At 44.4% G+C, this 19,389-nt stretch overlaps 1 protein-coding gene across 6 annotated transcripts in view; it reads left to right on the forward strand.

Moving 5' to 3' along the window:
* Window positions 1-19,389, forward strand: part of LOC110501391 (neuronal membrane glycoprotein M6-b) — a 54,593-nt gene that overhangs the window by 22,815 nt on the left and 12,389 nt on the right. The window contains exon 1 of one of the 6 annotated variants that reach the window (XM_036958734.2): window positions 3,836-4,502. The exons of 3 other annotated variants lie outside the window; for them this stretch is intronic. In XM_036958734.2, the coding sequence (XP_036814629.1) occupies window positions 4,454-4,502 (49 nt within the window). In that variant the 5' untranslated portion in view covers window positions 3,836-4,453. Of the gene's footprint in view, window positions 1-3,835; window positions 4,503-19,389 lie in introns of those variants that run through there. 2 more of the 6 variants (XM_036958737.2, XM_090215564.1) reach the window with 2 other exon arrangements.

Below are 19,389 nucleotides of genomic sequence, written 5' to 3' on the forward strand. Positions count from 1 at the left end.
CCCATGTCCACATCTTTTGGCCCATGTCCACATCTTTTGGCCCATGTCCACATCGTTTGTCCCATGTCCACATCTTTTGGCCCATGTCCACATCTTTTGGCCCATGTCCACATCTTTTGGCCCATGTCCACATCGTTTGGCCCATGTCCACATCGTTTGTGTTACGGTGCGTGAATGAGGACCCAAAAGCGAATTAACGTAAACAGAGCTTCTTTAATAACAAAACAAACGTAGGCTCAGATGGACCGGCAGATTCCGACAGGACAGGACAAGGTTGCAGCAAACATGACGATAGTCTGGTTCAGGCATGAATAACACAAACAAGAATCCGACAAAGACAGAAACAAAAACAGAGAGAGATATAGAGGACTAATCAGAGGGAAAAAGGGAACAGGTGGGAAAAGGGGTGACGAGGTAGTTAGGAGGAGACAAGGAACAGCTGGGGGAAAGAGGGGGGGAAAAGGTAACCTAATAACGACCAGCAGAGGGAGACAGGGTGAAGGGAAAGGACAGAAACAAGACACAACATGACAATACATGACAGTTTGGCCCATGTCCACATCTTTTGGCCCATGTCCACATCTTTTGGCCCATGTCCACATCTTTTGTCCCATGTCCACATCGTTTGGCCCATGTCCACATCTTTTGTCCCATGTCCACATCGTTTGGCCCATGTCCACATCTTTTGGCCCATGTCCACATCGTTTGGCCCATGTCCACATCGTTTGGCCCATGTCCACATCTTTTGGCCCATGTCCACATCTTTTGGCCCATGTCCACATCTTTTGTCCCATGTCCACATCGTTTGGCCCATGTCCACATCTTTTGGCCCATGTCCACATCGTTTGGCCCATGTCCACATCGTTTGGCCCATGTCCACATCTTTTGTCCCATGTCCTCATTTGTAGGATTATTTCAGAAAGTTGCGTTTTTGATCCACGCTGGATGTGATCACATCGCACACTGTCTCATCTTTGAAACTCCCCAACAGTTATTTTGGCTGAAGACGGCCTACTGAGCGATTTGTAGTTTAAGTTAGAAATGTATGCATATTAACCCATCACGTATTTGCTAAATATAAGGGTCTTTAGATGTCAAAGTAATTTAAAATAAAATAAATGGCAGTGCATTTCCCCAGACTAAATGCCAAAGGATTTCTGTGACAATTGACACGAACATCTCAAAGACAGAACTGTACATACGTTTAAATGGTGCGGGGAAGAACAAAAAATGCATTTAAATTATTTCTGTGAAGCTTTGTGGTTGACAAGGACAAGTAGAATGTTCATAATTCAATGTGTGCCTAAGACGGTGAGATGAAAGGTGACGTTTAGGTTGAGGGGTTGGCGGGACTTTTAAATACATTACCTCAGTCATGACTGTGTTTCGGTTCGGCGGAAATAAAAGTACAGGCTTTGTTGCTGGCAATTCCTTTCAGGTATAAAGAAAAGGGGTGAAAACGTTGGCGGCTTGGTGAAGTTGGCAGAAAAAAAACGTCTTGGTATGAAAGGTGTAAGAGAGAGTGAAGGAGAAGAATTCTCATGGGGAGTTCTACTGTATCTCCAAAAGAGAGAGCTGAACTCTTATCTTTTGGCCAGAGAAAGGAGAGCTGACTGTGGATAGGTTGAGACATGATTGTCATCATCGTTCATTTGTTCGCTCGGCAGTTCTCACAATCTATTTAATTGGATAATTACAAGGTTCGCCATAATGCCAAGCCTCAAGTGAACGACTTATGTCAATTAGCATCAATCACATCCACATCACCATGGAGCGTAATCTTTGTCATCCTCACATGTAAAATGCAAACCTGCATTTCTAGAATTAGCTTTAGATGTCGTTAGTCATACTCATGTTCTGACAGTTTTTTTTCTTCTTCAAACGATGATGTAAACTCTTTAGGTTTTATAGGGGAGATAAATGAAAAAGCTTGCAGATCTGTACAGCCTAGCGTTTGTTGTTGTGAGACCCCTGCTAAGTTCACTTCCCTGACCCCTGAGGCTCCCCTCTCCTCTTCTCTCCCATGCTGCTCCCCCTCCTCTCTGTGGTGTGGTATCCGTGAGAAGACCCCACTTTACCAGCACTCCAGCAGCAGGGCTCCACACTCAAAGATGACTCTCTCATTAGCATGCCTCAGGACTCTCCCCAGACCCAGACCGATTCAGATAAACAAACACAGCCTCTCTCCAAGACTCCTCTCTCCGTCTCTCTCTGTCTGTGTCTGGATGTCTCTATATGTCCCTACTCTGTCTCCGGTCATCTCTCTTGTTGTCTCCTTGTCTCTCTATCTCTGTCTCTGTCTGTCTCTGGTCATCTCTCTTATTGGCTCCTTGTCTCTCTATCTCTGTCCCTGTCTGTCTCTGGTCATCTCTCTTGTTGTCTCCTTGTCTCTCTATCTCTGTGTCTGGCTGCTGTCACCTCTCTATCTCTCTGTTCCTATCTCTATCTGTCTTTCTGTTTCTATCTCTATCTGTCACTGTTTCTATCTCTCTGTCTTTCTGTTTCTATCTCTATCTGTTTCTATCTCTATCTGTTTTTCTGTTTCTATCTGTGTTTCTATCTCTATCTGTTTCTCTGTTTCTATCTCTGTTTCTATCTCTATCTGTCGTTCTGTTTCTATCTGTCTCTCTGTTTCTATCTCTATCTGTCTTTCTGTTTCTATCTCTATCTGTCTCTCTGTTTCTCTCTGTCTTTCTGTTTCTATCTCTATCTATTTCCCTGTTTCTATCTCTATCTGTTTCTCTGTTTTCTATCTTTGTTTCTATCTCTATCTGTCGTTCTGTTTCTATCTGTCTCTGTTTCTATCTCTGTTTCTATCTCTATCTGTCTTTCTGTTTCTATCTCTATCTGTCTCTCTGTTTCTATCTCTATCTGTTTCTCTGTTTCTATCTCTATTTGTTTCTCTGTTTCTATCTCTATCTGTTTCTCTGTTTCTATCTCTATCTGTCTCTCTGTTTCTATCTCTCTGTCTCTGGTTCTATCTCTATCTGTCTCTCTGTTTCTATCTCTATCTCTATCTGTCTCTGTTTCTATTTCTTTTTCTATCTCTATTTGTCTCTCGGTTTCTTTCTCTGTTTCTATCTCTATCTGTCTTTCTGTTTCTATATGCCTCTCTGTTTCTATCTCTGTCTCTGTTTCTATCTCTGTTTTTATCTCTCTGTCTCTCTGTTTCTATCTCTATCTGTCTTTGTTTCTTTTTGTTTCTATATGTCTCTCTATTTCTATCTCTGTTTCTATATCTATCTGTCTCTCTGTTTCTATCTAGTCTTTTTTCTAGTCTTTTCTTTCCCTCTCTCTTTCTCCCTCTCATAATTTCAGGCATCCTTTCTCAGCCTCTTCTTCACTTCTCTCTCTCTCCTTCTATTTCCTAATGCCTCTACAGTTCTCATGTTTTTTTCTTTCTCTTTCGCCCATTTTCTCTCTGGCTTTCCTCTTTCACCCGTACAAACATCGGAGATGCTCCTTTTGCTTGTTCGGAAGAGAGGGATCATCCACCTTTTCTTGTGTGCTTTTATGTGGGAGTTAAAAGTTACCAGATGGAGGGGAGACAGCGTTCAGAGGTTGTGAATGTATGCCACGGGAGCAGGGGGCAGGCATATGGTGCAAATCAGTGGCCTGCCCCTCTCCCCCAAACTCCCACCCTCCCCCTTTCCCATCCCACTTGGCTTGATGGGAAAGAGAGGCTGGAGATTGTGTGCTGACATGCATTCTCCCCCATTCTCTCCCAGAACCACACAAAACAGAATGGGGCTTTCATCCGGTGGAGCCCCCCAACAGCCAAGGGAGGGGGTCCCTACTCTCCCACACACATCTACTCCTGTGATGTAACCAGTCCATTCTTACCAGGCAGGCAGGGCAAGCAGCCCCCTAATTGTCATTCATGGTGCGCCTCCCTGAGCCCGAGACGCCTCAGAGGAGGGAGTGTCTATGTGGGTTGAGCAGGGGGGGGTCGATGTGTGTGAGGGTGTGTGTGAGTGAGGTGTATGGTTGATGCGACAAGTGGTTCCATAGCTACCCAGACCGAATGCCTAAACAGTCAGTGTAAATAAAGCAGACTTCCTGGGAAAGTGGAATCTCAAGAGACGTATGGTGGAGCGTTAGGTTAGCTGCCATCGTTGCTTCTGGACCTCTAAGCTACAACCAAATATCATCCGACAAGACCTCTGCGTCTTGGAAAGGAACTGTGATATACTAGGAAGCTGTGCTTCAGTCAGGGCAGCACAAGAGAGAGAGCGAGAGCAAGGAGCGAGGGTACGTGCGAGAGAGGGAGAGAGAGAGAGAGAGAGAGAGAGAGAGAGAGAGAGAGAGAGAGAGAGAGAGAGGGATAAAAAAAGAGAGGGATAAAAAAAGAGAGAGCGAGAGTCAGTGGAGGAGAGTGAGCGAGGGAGGGAGAGATAGGAGGAGAAAATTCTGCTGAAAGGAAGCATTTTTGGTGGATGGGATAAAACCAACCATGGAAACTACATCAGAAGAGAACCAAGAGCAGAGCCAGGAGAAAAAAGGTACCCGAATGGACAGTAACAAAAGAGATGTTTAACTCTTCTCACCACCTTGTTTACTGGGGCTTTAGCCGACTTGAGGCTGCTTGGGTTCACGCCACACAATAGCAGGTTAGATATAGCAGGTTAACTGCTCAGCAGGGGGCTCCGTTCACACGCTCGATATCTCATCGCTCTGCTTGAAGCAATTGCAATCTCTCTCCTTCATTCAGTACAGTCGATGATGTGATGGTTGTGTGCGGCGTTGTATTTCCGTGTGTGTACATCTGTTGGACAATCCACAGTAGATGACCCATGCTGTATATAGGGTATGAAGAATATGTGAGAGGCTGTTGCAAGTGTATTAGTAAGGCGTTGTGGTTTTCTGTGTCGGTGTCTCTGTCTCTCAACGTGTGGTGGATGGTGTATCTTATGTTGCTGTTGTCATTGGCATTATTGGTCCCCTTATGAAGGACGTATTTCATGCCTCATCATAAGTGAACATGTATTACTCTACTGGGAGAATTGGATGTTATTGGTGGGTCGATGTTAATGAGGTTGATGAGTGAGTGAGTGAGTGAGTGAGTGAGTGAGTGAGTGAGTGAGTGAGTGAGTGAGTGAGTGAGTGAGTGAGTGAGTGAGTGAGAGAGAGAGAGAGAGAGAGAGAGAGAGAGAGTGTGTGAGGGATGTGGGGATCAAGACAGAGAGACAAGCACATCATCAGTCCCATACACAGCTTTACAGATTAATCACTCCTCTGGGGCTGGCTGATCTGTCGACACCACACACATGCACACACAAACACGCATGCACACAACGGTAGACATTCTTCACGCACACGCACCCACACACAATCACGTCTTCAGGAATTAGTTACAGGACAGGGATATATTGATTTGTCTCCTCTTTCTCCTCTCCTCTCATTGGTTCTCCCCCGAGAGAAAAGGCTACCGTTTCATATCAAAGCACATTGTATCGAACAGTAATCAAATACAACCAAGGCAGATGGGATGTTGATTTATTGGTCATTATAGTAACCTTTATTTATTGGAATGATTATGTTTTGTTAGTACCAGCTCACATTTCTCTCTGATCAGGTGGACAGATCGAGCAGGATTGATGCTTTGGAACATTGGCTGTTTTCCAGAGTTAAAGCTTTTGACAAGACCAGAGTGGATTTACCAACGCACTCAGTTTGTCACTACCTTTGTTCACAATGCCTTCGGGAAAGTATTCAGACCCCTTGCCCTTTTCACATTTTGTTACGTTACAGATTTATTCTAACATTTATAAAAAAATAAATCCTCATCAATACAATACCCCATAATGACAAAGAAAAAACTGTTTTTTAGAAATTTTTGCAAAAACTGAAATATCCCATTTCCACAAGTATTCAGACCCTTTACTCAGTACTTTGTTGAAGCACCTTTTGAAGCGATTACAGCCTTGAGTCGTCTTGGGTATGACACTACAAGCTTGGCACACATGTATTAGGGGAGTTTATCCCAATCTTCTCTGCAGATCCTCTCAAGCTTTGTCAGTTTGGATGGGGAGGGTCTCAGCACAGCTATTTTCAGGTCTCTCCAGAGATGTTCGATCGGGTTCAAGTGGAGCAGGTTTTCATCAAAGATTTCTCTGTACTTTGCTCAGTTCATCTTTCATCTTCCAGTCCCTGCGGATGAAAAACATCCCTGCAGCATGATGCTGCCACCACCATGCTTCACCGTAGGGATGGTGCCAGGTTTCCTCCAGACGTGACACTTGGCATTCAGGCCAAAGAGTTCAATCTTGGTTTCATCAGACCAGAGAATCTTGTTTCTCATGGTCTGAGAGTCCTTTAGATGCCTTTTGGAAAACACCAAGCGGGCTGTCATGTGCCTTTTACTGAGGAGTGGCTTCTGTCTGGCCACTCTACCATAATGGCCTGATTGGTGGAGTGCTGCAGAGATATTTGTCCTTCTGGAAGATTCTCACATCTCCATAGAGGAACTCTGGAGCTCTGTCAGAGTGATCATCTGGTTCCTGGTCACCTCCCTGACCAAGGCCCTTCTCCCCCGATTGCTCATATTGGCCGGGCAGACAGCTCTAGGAAGAGTCTTAGTGGTTCTAAACTTCTTCCATTTAAGAAGGATGGAGGCCACTGTGTTCTAGGGGACCTTCAATGCTGCAAATATTTGTTGGTACTCTTCCCCAGATCTGCCTCTACACAATTCTGTCTTGGAGCTCTACAGACAATTCCTTCAACCTCATGGCTTGGTTTTTGCTCTGCCATGCACTGTCAACTGTGGGACCTTATATAGACAGGTGTGTGCCTTTCCAAATCATGTCCAATCTATTCAATTTACCACAGGTGAACGCCAATCACGAAACAGGATGCACCTGAGCATAATTTCGAAGTCTCATAGCAAAGGGTCTGAATACTTATATAAATAAGGTATTTCTGTTTTTTATTTCGAATAAATTAGCAAACTTTTCTGAAAACCTGTTTTTGCTTTGTCATTATTATTATTGTGTGTAGATTGTTGAGACATTTGTTTTATTTTATCCATTTTAGAATAAGGCTGTAAGGTAACAGAATCTGGAAAAAGGGAAGAGTTCTGAATACTTTCCGAATGCACTGTATACCTGAAGATGTCATATCTCACACACACACACGCACACACACACACACACACACACACACACACACACACACACACACACACACACACACACACACAAACAAACAAACAAACAAACAAACAAACAAACAAACAAACAAACAAACAAACAAACAAACGAACAAACACACACAAATCTCAATCTAACATTATGTAATTATGAATTACAGTCAACAGCAGTCTGAATAGGCAACCCCAGTCATGGGCGAGCGTTAGCCAGCATAACATTTATTTGCTCTGCGATACAAGTAAACAATATGATCCTTTGATGCGTGAGCGAGGTTAGACCTCTTCATCCCCAGAGAATGATCCCTGTTGTCTTTCTAACTGCTGATCTACCTCGTGTCTAGGAAAATCCTTATGTCGCGTAAATGGTGTTTTGTCCGCGCCTCAGTGAGTGGAACAACAAGCAACGACACCTAGTCCTAGCAGCAACCAGGGCACATCTGTTAATAATGAAGAGAGATGGCAGATTAGGCCTGAGAGTTGTTATTAGCTTCTCAGTGCTGCTCCGTGCTGCCACGCTGACTGGGTTTAGTAACAAAGGTGAGGAGGAGGCTCCATGGACGAATCACACTGTAGCTTTGTGTCCCCTTTACGTGTTTAGCTAGAGGGCTGTGGTGTGTGCGCTCATATAGAACACAAGTTCATTTAAGAGGAGAGAAATGGGAGGACGTCCAACACGCTGTGTTTCTGTTTTTATTTTGTCGTTTGTTTTCTCGGTTGGCAGCTTCTACCTTGATACTGTAGTAGGAAAAACAACCCAACACATGTCAAATGGCATAACAGTCTGGATGTAAAATCACATCTCTATAGTATTAATAGGGAGCCAGGAAGCTACAAAGCATTTCATATATACTGAACAAAAATATAAATGCAACATGCAACAATTTCTAATATTTTACTGAATTACAGTTCATATAAGGAAATCAGGCAATTTAAATAAATTCATCGGGCCCTAATCTATGGATTTCACATGACTGGGAATACAGATATGCATCTGTTGGTCACAGATACCTTTAAAAAAAAAGGTAGGTGTGTGGATCAGAAAACCAGTCAGTATCTGGCGTGACCACGATTTGCCTCATACAGCGCGACACCGTCTCATTTAGAGTTGATCAGCCTGTTGATTACGGGCTGTGGTATGTTGTCCAACTCCTCTTCAATGGCTGTGCAAAGTTGCTGGATATTAGTGGGAACTGGAACACTCTGTCGTACATGTCGATCAAGAGGATCCCAAACATGCTCAATTGGGGACATGTCTGGGGGGTATGCAGGGCCTTGGAATAACTGGGACATTTTCAGCTTCCGGGAATTGTTTACAGATCCTTGCGACATAGCGCCGTGCATTGCTGAAACATGAGGTGAGGCACTACAACGGGCCTGAGGATCTCGTCACGGTATCTTTTTGCATTCAAATTGCCATTGATAAAATGCAATTGTGTTTGTTGTCCATAGCTTATGCCTGCCCATACCATAACCCCACCACCACCATGGGGCACTCTGTTCATAACGTTGACATCAGCAAACCGCTCACCCACACAACACCATACACATGGTCTGCGGTTGTGAGGCCAGTTTGATGTACTGCCAAATTCTCTAAAACAACATTGGATGCGGCTTATGGTAGAGAAATTCACATTTCATTTTCTGGCAACAGTTCTGGTGGACATTCATGCAGTCAGCAAATTGCACACTCCCTTAAAACTGCACATTTTAGGGTGGCCTTTTATTGTCCCTATCACAAGGTGCACCTGTGTAATGATCATGCTGTTTAATCAGCTTCTTGATATGCCACATCTGTGAGGTGGATGGATTATCTTGGGAAAGCACAAATTTGTTCACAAAATTTCAGAGAAATAAGCTTTTTGTGCTTGTAGAACATTTCTGGGATCTTTTATTTAAGCTCATAAAACATGGAACCAACACTTTACATGTTGCATTCATATTTTTGTTCAGTGTACAATGGAAGTGTTTTTTCTCATGCAATAGCTACTGTACCTGTCTGCAGTTATAGCATCCCCATACTATAATGAGAACAGCTGTTATGATCTGCATTGCTCAGCCTAAAGATTAGATATGTTTCTGATGGGCTTTATTCGGACAGCCTCGGTTCCACGGTTCCCACAGAGGGTCCCAGGCAGCTGTTGGGGATTGAGAGGGTCTGAGTGGGGGCTGTGTGGTGGTGTTGACAGGCTGTGGTGGGTCACGTGACAGCTGGTGTCGATGGATGGACGGGCATGAGGAAGCAGCCCCAGCTGTGGATGTGGAAGGGAGTGGAGTCCATGGAGGGGTCTGGAGCTAGAAACATGGGGATGAGCTACAGCAGCAGGGTTGGCGGTCAACCCCCACCCCCACCCCCACCTTCCATATTACTTTCTCTCTCTTTCGCTCTCTCTTTTACACACAAACGCACATAGTGTCTCTCTCCTTTTATTTCTCTATCTCTAATCCTAGTTTATTTTTCTCTTTTTCTCATCTTCTCTCTCTCTCTCTCTCTCTCGCTCTCTCTCTGGACAGTCTGCTCACTCCATGTCTCTCCTAATGAGCCATCTGACACAGGGGATGATTCCTGTTTGTCTTGTCAGATGCCCAGATCAACAGGATGCTTCTGGAGTGTGAAGTGGGCTGCCACCCATCTCCTCCACCGCGCTTTGTGGCCGGCGCAGTGCATGCTGGGCGGACAGGATGGAGCTCTGTGGTTGGCCTGCCCTGTGCTCCAGTCCAAACTAAGAGGCTGGAAGAGCAGGGCCCTGGACCAGAGCTGCTCTGAATGAGCCTTCTCCATTGAGACTGCAGCTTGACGAATAGTTTGGGGCTACACACACTGGCTCTTTGTGTCAGGGCTCCTTTGACTGCCGTCCATACGGCAGTCTCTCTCTCTGTCTCTCTGGCTCAATCTCTCTTTGTGTTCCTGACTCAGTCTCTATAGCATGACCAGAGTAATCAGAGACTCAACAGTTTGGCATGCTGTGTGTGACTGCAGATGGTCACAGTTGTTCTGTTCTCACTTTTCACGTCCCTCCTGGTCTCTCGATTTGTCTGTCTCTCAGAATACTTCTCTCCGTCTCTGTCTCTCGCTCTCTCGCCGACTTAACCTCAGCCTCTGTCCCTCTTTCTGCCTCCCTCTCTCTCCCTTGCCCGTTCTGTCTTCCTCTCTCTCCCTTCGCTCTCTCTCTCTCTGTTTCTGCCTCTTTCTCACTCTCTTTCTCAGCTTCTCTCACTCTTGCTTAGTCTTTCTGTCTCTGTCGCTCCCTCCCTCACCCCCTCTGTGTCTTTTCAATCAGGGAGGGAGGGGATGAGTGGAGGGAGAGTTCATGGGAGTGGTTTAACCGGGATATCAATCAGGCTTTATGAGCATGTGAAAGTCATCAAAGAGAAGAGGGCCAATTAGATTTTCCTTTGGAACAGTTTTCTATTCGGAATATGCCAGGGGGCTCCATCTTGTGTGTGATTACGTGTGTGTGTTCACCCAGAGAGAGAGAGCGAGTCAACAAATCCCCTTCTCTCTCCCTGAGGAAGACTTTACTACAGAAATGAAGGCCTGTAATATCCTGTCATATTTTGTGTACCATAAAGGCCTGGATTTATAGAGAAGAGGTTTTTAGAGAAGAGGTTTAGAGAGAAGAGGTTTAGAGAGAAGAGGTTTATAGAGAAGAGGTTTATAAAGAAGAGGTTTATAGAGAAGAGGTTTATAGAGAAGAGGTTTATAGAGAAGAGGTTTAGAGAGAAGAGGTTTATAGAGAAGAGGTTTATAGAGAAGAGGTTTAGAGAGAAGAGGTTTAGAGAGAAGAGGTTTATAGAGAAGAGGTTTATAGAGAAGAGGTTTAGAGAGAAGAGGTGTATAGAAGATGTTTATAGAGAAGAGGTTTATAGAGAAGAAGTTTATAGAGAATCCTCTGATCTGACTTGTGTCTCAGGTTTAGCCAGCATGAAGGGTTTGTGTGTTGTTTCTGATCTAGTCCCTGGTGCCAGGCCACTGTCAATGGCCAACATGTTCTTACACTGTGCATCACTCCTCTCACAACCGCATGCCCATTTACTCTCACTCCTGTACAGAAGCTCTCTGGTGAACACATTGTTTTCAATATCATCTTTGATAAAGTTGTAATTTGCAGGTGGTGAATGGGAGAGCAAATAAGCCTAAGGGCTCCGTTCAATCCGTATGGCGGAAATTCTGTGTCACAGCGCAATTGAAATTTAAAGGCAATGTTCCCACGGTAGTGGAGACTTAACTTCCTCTAAACGCTGCCAATGTCAGCTCAATAGGAAATGACCCTATACATTTTACCGCGCTTTCTGTAACGCTCCAGTAATACAGATTGAATAGAGCCCAGATTGAATAGAGCCCTAGACTGCGATGGCAAAAACAGGGACTGAATATTGTCTAGTTGCCCTGGAGACTTCAGTTATTGTTCTGACGCTACAGTGTTTCTCACAGTCGGATATTTGGACAAGAATAGCTACAGGGCTAACACTGCTCTCGTCCTATAGTGTGCTATCTACACTGACACGGAAAGACTACCACACTATGTATGTGTGTGAGAGAGACTGTGCTTTACTGCCCATCACGGTGCTAAACGACTTACCCATAGGGGACCTCCTATCTCACATCCATAATCAGTGCCGGATATTATTACTCCTCTGCACTGAATGAGTCTCTGCAGAGACGAGAAGAGATAAGAAGAGATTAATACCACATAATGCAAACATGATGCATGATGGTCAATCCAGACAGCCCTCTCTATGGTCCTTTGTGAAGGACCCATTGAGGATCTGCGTAGGCGATAGATTATGTTTTTTCAATTTCCTCCGACTCATGCACCAAAGAATAAGTCCTTTATAGTGGTTCTATGTAAATAGAGTGGTATTATTGTGGTGGTTAAACGCTAAACCATGTCAGTGGGCCTGTCTTGGTGCCAGTGTTGTTTCAGGGTTAGGGTTAGACGTAACACACAATCCAGCCAACAGCATGGCGAATGTTACTCCAGCTGAGAAAACACCACCTCCGATTTATAGAGTAATTAAACACAACACCTTAGGAGAGAGGCACAAAGCTTCTCCATGGAGAGAAAAGGAGTGTTGTGTGTGTGTGAGGAGTGGTGTTTAACAGCACTCCAAGGTGTAATAGCATCACAGTCAGTGTTGAGGGGACAGAGGTCAGATGACAGAATACTGTAGGACGGTAGAGTACAGTACAATACCTTTCCAGTTGAACTATTGTGTTCTGGGAATTGAAAGCAGTTCAGGTCAGGCCATTGTTGTTAAAGGACCTCTTATCAAATGGATGGTAAATTGATTGGATTTGTGGTCTTTAATCACCGATGCCCCCCGCCCCGCCCCGCCCCACTTTCTCTCTCTCTGTCTCGCTCTCTCAATTAAATTAAATTTCAATTCAAGGGGCTTTATTGGCAAGGGAAACATATGTTTACATTTTTCCTATTTTGTTTCCATACAACCTGGAATTAAAATAGATTTTTGGGGGGTTTGTATCATTTGATTTACACAACATGCATACCACTTTGAAGATGCAAAATATGTTTGATATTGAAATTAAACAAGAAATAAGACAGAAAAAAATAAAACTTGAGTGTGCATAACTATTCACCCCCCAAAGTCAATACTTTGTCAAGCCACCTTTTGCAGTAATTACAGCTGCAAGTCTCTTGGGGTAAGTCTCTATAAGCTTGGCACATCTAGCCACTGGGATTTTTGCCCATTCTTCAAGGCAAAACTGCTCCAGCTCCTTCAGGTTGGATGGGTTCCACTGGTGTACAGTAATATTTAAGTCATACCACAGATTCTCAATTGGATTGAGGTCTAGGCTTTGACTAGGCCATTCCAAGACAATTAAATGTTTCCCCTTAAACCACTCGAGTGTTGCTTTAGCAGTATGCTTAGGGTCATTATGCTGCTGGAAGGTGAATCCCCCTCCTCAGTCTCAAATCTCTGGAAGACAAACAGGTTTCCCTCAAGAATGTCCCTGTGTTTAGCGCAATCCATCATTCCTTCAATTCTGACCAGTTTCTCAGCCCCTGCTGATGAAAAACATCTCCACAGCATGATGCTGCCACCACCATGCTTCACTGTGGGGATGGTGTTCTCGTGGTGGTGAGAGGTGTTGGGTTTGCGCCAAACATAGCGTTTTCCTTGAAGGCCAAAAAGCTACATTTTTGTCTCATCTGACCAGAGTACCTTCTTCCCTATGTTTGGGGAGTCTCCCACATGCCTTTTGGTGAACACCAAACGTGTTTGCTTATTTTTATCTTTCAGCAATGGCTTTTTTTCTGGCCACTCTTCCGTAAAGCCCAGCTCTGTGGAGTGTACGGCTTAAAGTGGTCCTATGGACAGATACTCCAATTTCTGGTGTACAGCTTTGCAGGGTTATCTTTGGTCTCCTTGTTGCCTCTCTGATTAATGCCCTCCTTGCCTGGTCCATGAGTTTTGGTGGGTGGCCCTCTCTTGGCAGGTTTGTTGTGGTGCCATGTTCTTTCCATTTTTTAATACTGGATTTAATGGTGCTATGTGGGATGTTGAAAGTTTCAGATATTTGTTTATAACACAACCCTGATCTGTACTTCTCCACAACTTTGTCCCTGACCTGTTTGGAGAGCTCCTTGGTCTTCAGGGTGCCGCTTGCTTGGTGGTGCCCCTTGCTTAGTGGTGTTGCAAAATCTGGGGCCTTTCAGAACAGGTGTATATATACTGAGATCATGTGACACTTGGATTGCACACAGGTGGACTTTATTTAACTAATTATGTGACTTCTGAAGGTAATTGGTTGCACCAGATCTTATTTAGGGACTTCATAGCAAAAGGGGTGAAGACATATACACGACCACTTTTCAGTTGTTGTTTTTTTGTTGCATTTTTTAAAATATATATATTTTTTCATTTCACTTCACCAATTTGGACTATTTTGTGTATATCCATTACATGAAATCCAAAAAGAAATCCATTTAAATTACAGGATGTAATGGAACAAAATAGGAAAAACGCCAAGGGGGATGAATACTTTTGGAAGGCACTGTAATAAACAAAAGTGAAATAAACAATAAAAAATTAACAGTAAACATTAAACTCACAAAAGTTCCAGAATAATAAAAACATTTCAAATAATGTGAAAATAGTTAAAAAAGTACAAAAGGGAAAATAAATAAACAAATATAGGTTGTATTTACAATTGTTATTTCTTCACTAGTTGCCCTTTTCTTGTGGCAACAGGTCTCAAATCATGCTGCTCTCTCTCTCTCTCTCTCTCTCTCTCTCTCTCTCTCTCTCTCTCTCTCTCTCTCTATGGACCTAGTTAGATGTTGATATTGCAGCTTGACCTTCTCTCTCACAGTACAGGACAGGCAACAGGGGATGTAGGCCACTGGGGCAAAGCTGATAGACAGAGTGCCTGACTTCTAATTGGCAGCTTAGGGGCAAAGGTGAATGGATGCTATAGGTTTCCCTTGGTTCAGTCATGTGTTAAAAATTGTGATGGATTGGTGACGAATGTTTCCCTTCATGGTTCGATCTAATAATATCAGGGCATGAGATGTACAGTATATGTAAAGTGGAATATGATATCATGAGTGAGTAGGAGCATGTGGCAAATACAATTTGATTTGATTTGATGTGCTCTCTGGTGTTAGCCATTCTGGTGTAAGCCTAATGTGTGATATGATATGGACAGAGGCTCGTCTTTACAGCAAACAGACACTTATTAAAGCCATCATGTCCGCATTTCAACCAAGACGTGCCACTATTGATTGAGCTCCAGTGATTTCATAATATGTTAGTTGGAACGTTGCTATTGCTTCTGTCACTCAACTGTCTATTTGACACAATAATGATTTTGTTATGCAGCTCAGTCTTTGTCACGCTCCCCATCAGCAGTGATATTTGTCACTTTAGGAGGGGGATTGGATTCACTGGTTGATTGTGTTAATTGGTTGGTTGGTTGGTTGATTGGTTTTCATGACACATGACCTCCATGACTTGGAGTGAAAGCCAACTTATTTCCCCCAAGATCAGACATAGGCCTACCTGACAGCAATGGATGATAGATGACCAACACTGTGGCTGAGCTCTATATCCTGCTGGTCCTGCCTGCCATGTGTGTCTATGTGGGAAATGTGCTCCGCCTCGCCTCGAGCACCCTCACTGGGTTGTGTTTAATGCACTGCCATGGCAACTGTTATTCACCAACCCCTGGGACAAAAATGTTTTTATCCCTCTGTGTGACACAAAAGGCTACGGGATGAACTTTCTGTTAACACACAACTATTGAGTGGCTCTGTTCTGGCTTTAATATATCTGTCTCATTTCCTTTGTCGCCAGAGAAAGAGGACAAACACAAACACACTTTCAGGATTCCCACCTCATGGAAGGGGTTTGGATTTTGATCGGCATATTCTGCCTCGTCTCTCGTATCTCAGACTTCTGCATTGGAGTCGTCTCTAGAACATGCAACAATGGGCTTTTTATGTTCTGCTGAAACATGGCTGGGCATTTATTGATTGCCATGTCCACTGACAGTAAGTCAGCCTCCGTTCAGGCCATATCCAATGGAGAAAACAGTTGTCTGTAACACAATTTTCCACACTTGAACAAATCAATGTGAATCTATGAATTGAATCTATGAATCTATATACAGTTTTATGGAACACACATTAGTAAGGCCTTCACATATGCAGCTCACTCTCCAACCAGGACCAGGCCATGCTATAAATCTACAGCCTGCTGTTTGAAATACAACATCCTTCGAGACAAACATGTGGATTTTATTGGCAACACATTGTGGTCTGTTTACATACTGTCTGTCTAAGAGGCACTGCGTCTGTACCAAATAGGCTACAGTGCCTGCGGAAAGTATTCAGAAACCATCACTTTTTCCACATCTTGTTTTGTTACAGCCTTATTCCAAAATGGATATATAAAAAAAGAAAACTCAGCAATTTACACACAATACCCCATAATGGCAAAGTGCAAACAGGTTTTTAGACATTTTAGCAAATGTATTAACAATAAAAACATTAATACCTTATTTATATAAGTATTCAGACCCTTTGCTATGAGAATCGAAATTGAGCTCAGGTGCATCCTGTTTCCATTGATTACCCTTGAGGTCAAGTCAAGTGATTGGGCATGATTTGGAAAGGCACACAGCTGTCTATATAAGGTCCTACAGTTGACAGTGCATGTCAGAGCAAGAACCAAGCCATGAGTTCAAAGGAATTGCCCGTAGAGCTCCGAGACAGGATTGTGTCGAGGCACAAATCTGGGGAAGGGTACCAAAAAATGTCTGCAGCATTGAAGGTCCCCAAGAATACAGTGGCCTCCATCATTCTTAAATTGAAAAAGTTTGGAACCACCAAGACTCTTCCTAGAGCTGTCCGCCCGGCCAAACTGAGCAATTGGGGGAGAAGGGTCTTGGTCAGGGAGGTGACCAGGAACCCACCCGATGGTCACTCTGACAGAGCTCTAGAGTTCCTCTATTGATGGTTTGGTTTTAACTCTGACATGCACTGTCAAATATCTCTGCAGCACTCCACCAATCAGGCCTTTATGGTAGTGGCCAGACGGAAGCCAATCCTCAGTTAAAGGCACATGACAGTCCGCTTGGAGTTTGCCAAAAGGCAGCTAAAGACTCCCAGACCATGAGAAATAAGATTCTCTGTTCTGATGAAACCAAGATTGAACTCTTTGTCAGGAATGCTAAGCGTCACGTCTGGAGGAAACTTGGCAGGGCTGGTAAAACCCAGGGCTGGTAAAACCCTGGATCATTGTTATTCTAACTTCCGCGACGCATATAAGGCCCTCCCCCGCCCTCCTTTCGGAAAAGCTGACCACGACTCTATTTAGTTGCTTCCAGCCTATAGACAGAAACTAAAACAGGAAGCTCCTGCTCTCAGGTCTGTTCAACGCTGGTCCGACCAATCTGATTCCACGCTTCAAGATTGCTTCGATCACGTGGATTGGGATATGTTCCGCATTGCGTCAAACAACAACATTGACGAATACGCTGATTCGGTGAGCGAGTTCATTAGCATGTGCATTGGCAATGTCGTACCCACAGCAACTATTAAAACATTCCCCAACCAGAAACCGTGGATTGATGACAGCATTCCCGTGAAACTGAAAGTGCGAAACACTGATTTTAACCAGGGCAAGGTGACCGGAAACATGACCAAATACAAACAGTGTAGCTATTCTCTCCGCAAGGCAATCAAACAAGCTAAGCGTCAGTATAGAGACAAAGTAGAGTTGCAATTCAACAGCTCAGACACAAGAGGTATGTGGCAGGGACTACAGTCAATCACGGATTACAAAAAGAAAACCAGCCCCGTCGTGGACCAGGATGCCTTGCTCCCAGACAGACGAAACAACTTCTTTGCTCGCTTTGAGGACAATACAGTGCCACTGACACGGCCCGCTACCAAAACCTGTGGACTCTCCTTCACTGAAGCCGACGTGAGTAAAACATTTAAACGTGTTAACCCTCGCAAGGCTGCAGGCCCAGGCGGCATCCCCAGCCGCGTCCTCAGAGCATGCGCAGACCAGCTGGCTGGTGTGTTTACGGACATATTCAATCAATCCTTATCCCCATCTGCTGTTCCCATATGCTTCAAGAGGGTCACATTTGTTCCTGTTCCCAAGAAAGCTAAGGTAACTGAGCTAAACGACTACCGCCCCGTAGCACTCACTTCCGTCATCATGAAGTGCTTTGAGAGACTAGTCAAGGACCGTATCACCTCCACCCTACCTGACACCCTAGACCCACTCCAATTTGCTTACCGCCCCAATAGGTCCACAGACGACGCAATCGCAACCCCACTGCACACTGCCCTAACATATCTGGACAAGAGGAATACCTATGTGAGAATGCTGTTCATCGACTACAGTTCAGCGTTTAACAACATAGTACCCTCCAAACTCGTCATCAAGCTCGAGACCCTGGGTCTCGACCTCGCCCTGTGCAACTGGGTACTGGACTTCCTGATGGGCCGCCCCCAGGTGGTGAGGGTAGGTAACAACATCTCCACCCCGCTGATCCTCAACACTGGGGCCCCACAAGGGTGCGTTCTGAGCCCTCTCCTGTACTCCCTGTTCACCCACGACTGCATGGCCATGCACGCCTCCAACTCAATCATCAAGTTTGCAGACGACACTCCAGTGGTAGGCTTGATTACCAACAACGACGAGACGGCCTACAGGGAGGAAGTGAGGGCCCTTGGAGTGTGGTGTCAGGAAAATAACCTCAAACTCAATGTCAACAAAACAAAGGAGGTGATCGTGGACTTCAGGAAACAGCAGAGGGAGCACCCCCCTATTCACATCGACGGGACAGTAGTGGAGAGGGTAGAAAGTTTTAAGTTCCTTGGCGTACACATCACGCACACAACTGAATTGGTCCAGGGTGATGCGGTCTGCCCCATAACCGGGGGCAAACTACCTGCCCTCCAGGACACCTTCACCACCCGATGTCACAGGAAGGCCATAAAGATCATCAAGGACAACAACCACCCGAGCCACTGCCTGTTCACCCCGCTATCATCCAGAAGGCGAAGTCAGTACAGGTGCATCAAAGCAGGGACCGAGAGACTGAAAAACAGCTTCTATCTCAAGGCCATCAGACTGTTAAACAGCCACCACTAACATTGAGTGGCTGCTGCCACACATGTAAAAATTGTACCACTAGCCATTTTAAACAATGCCACTTAATATAATGTTTACATACCCTACATTACTCATCTCATATGTATATACTGTACTCGATACCATCTACTGCATCTTGCCTATGCCGTTCTGTACCATCACTCATTCATACAGTGCCTTGCGAAAGTATTCGGCCCCCTTGAACTTTGCGACCTTTTGCCACATTTCAGGCTTCAAACATAAAGATATAAAACTGTATTTTTTTGTGAAGAATCAACAACAAGTGGGACACATTCATGAAGTGAAACGACATTTATTGGATATTTCAAACTTTTTTAACAAATCAAAAACTGAAAAATTGGGCGTGCAAAATTATTCAGCCCCCTTAAGTTAATACTTTGTAGCGCCACCTTTTGCTGCGATTACAGCTGTAAGTCGCTTGGGGTATGTCTCTATCAGTTTTGCACATCGAGAGACTTAATTTTTTTCCCATTCCTCCTTGCAAAACAGCTCGAGCTCAGTGAGGTTGGATGGAGAGCATTTGTGAACAGCAGTTTTCAGTTCTTTCCACAGATCCTCGATTGGATTCAGGTCTGGACTTTGAC

Source organism: Oncorhynchus mykiss, chromosome 22 (assembly GCF_057628025.1).
Source record: "Oncorhynchus mykiss isolate SJ-2025 chromosome 22, ASM5762802v1, whole genome shotgun sequence".
In the NCBI taxonomy this organism is placed as follows: domain Eukaryota; kingdom Metazoa; phylum Chordata; class Actinopteri; order Salmoniformes; family Salmonidae; genus Oncorhynchus; species Oncorhynchus mykiss.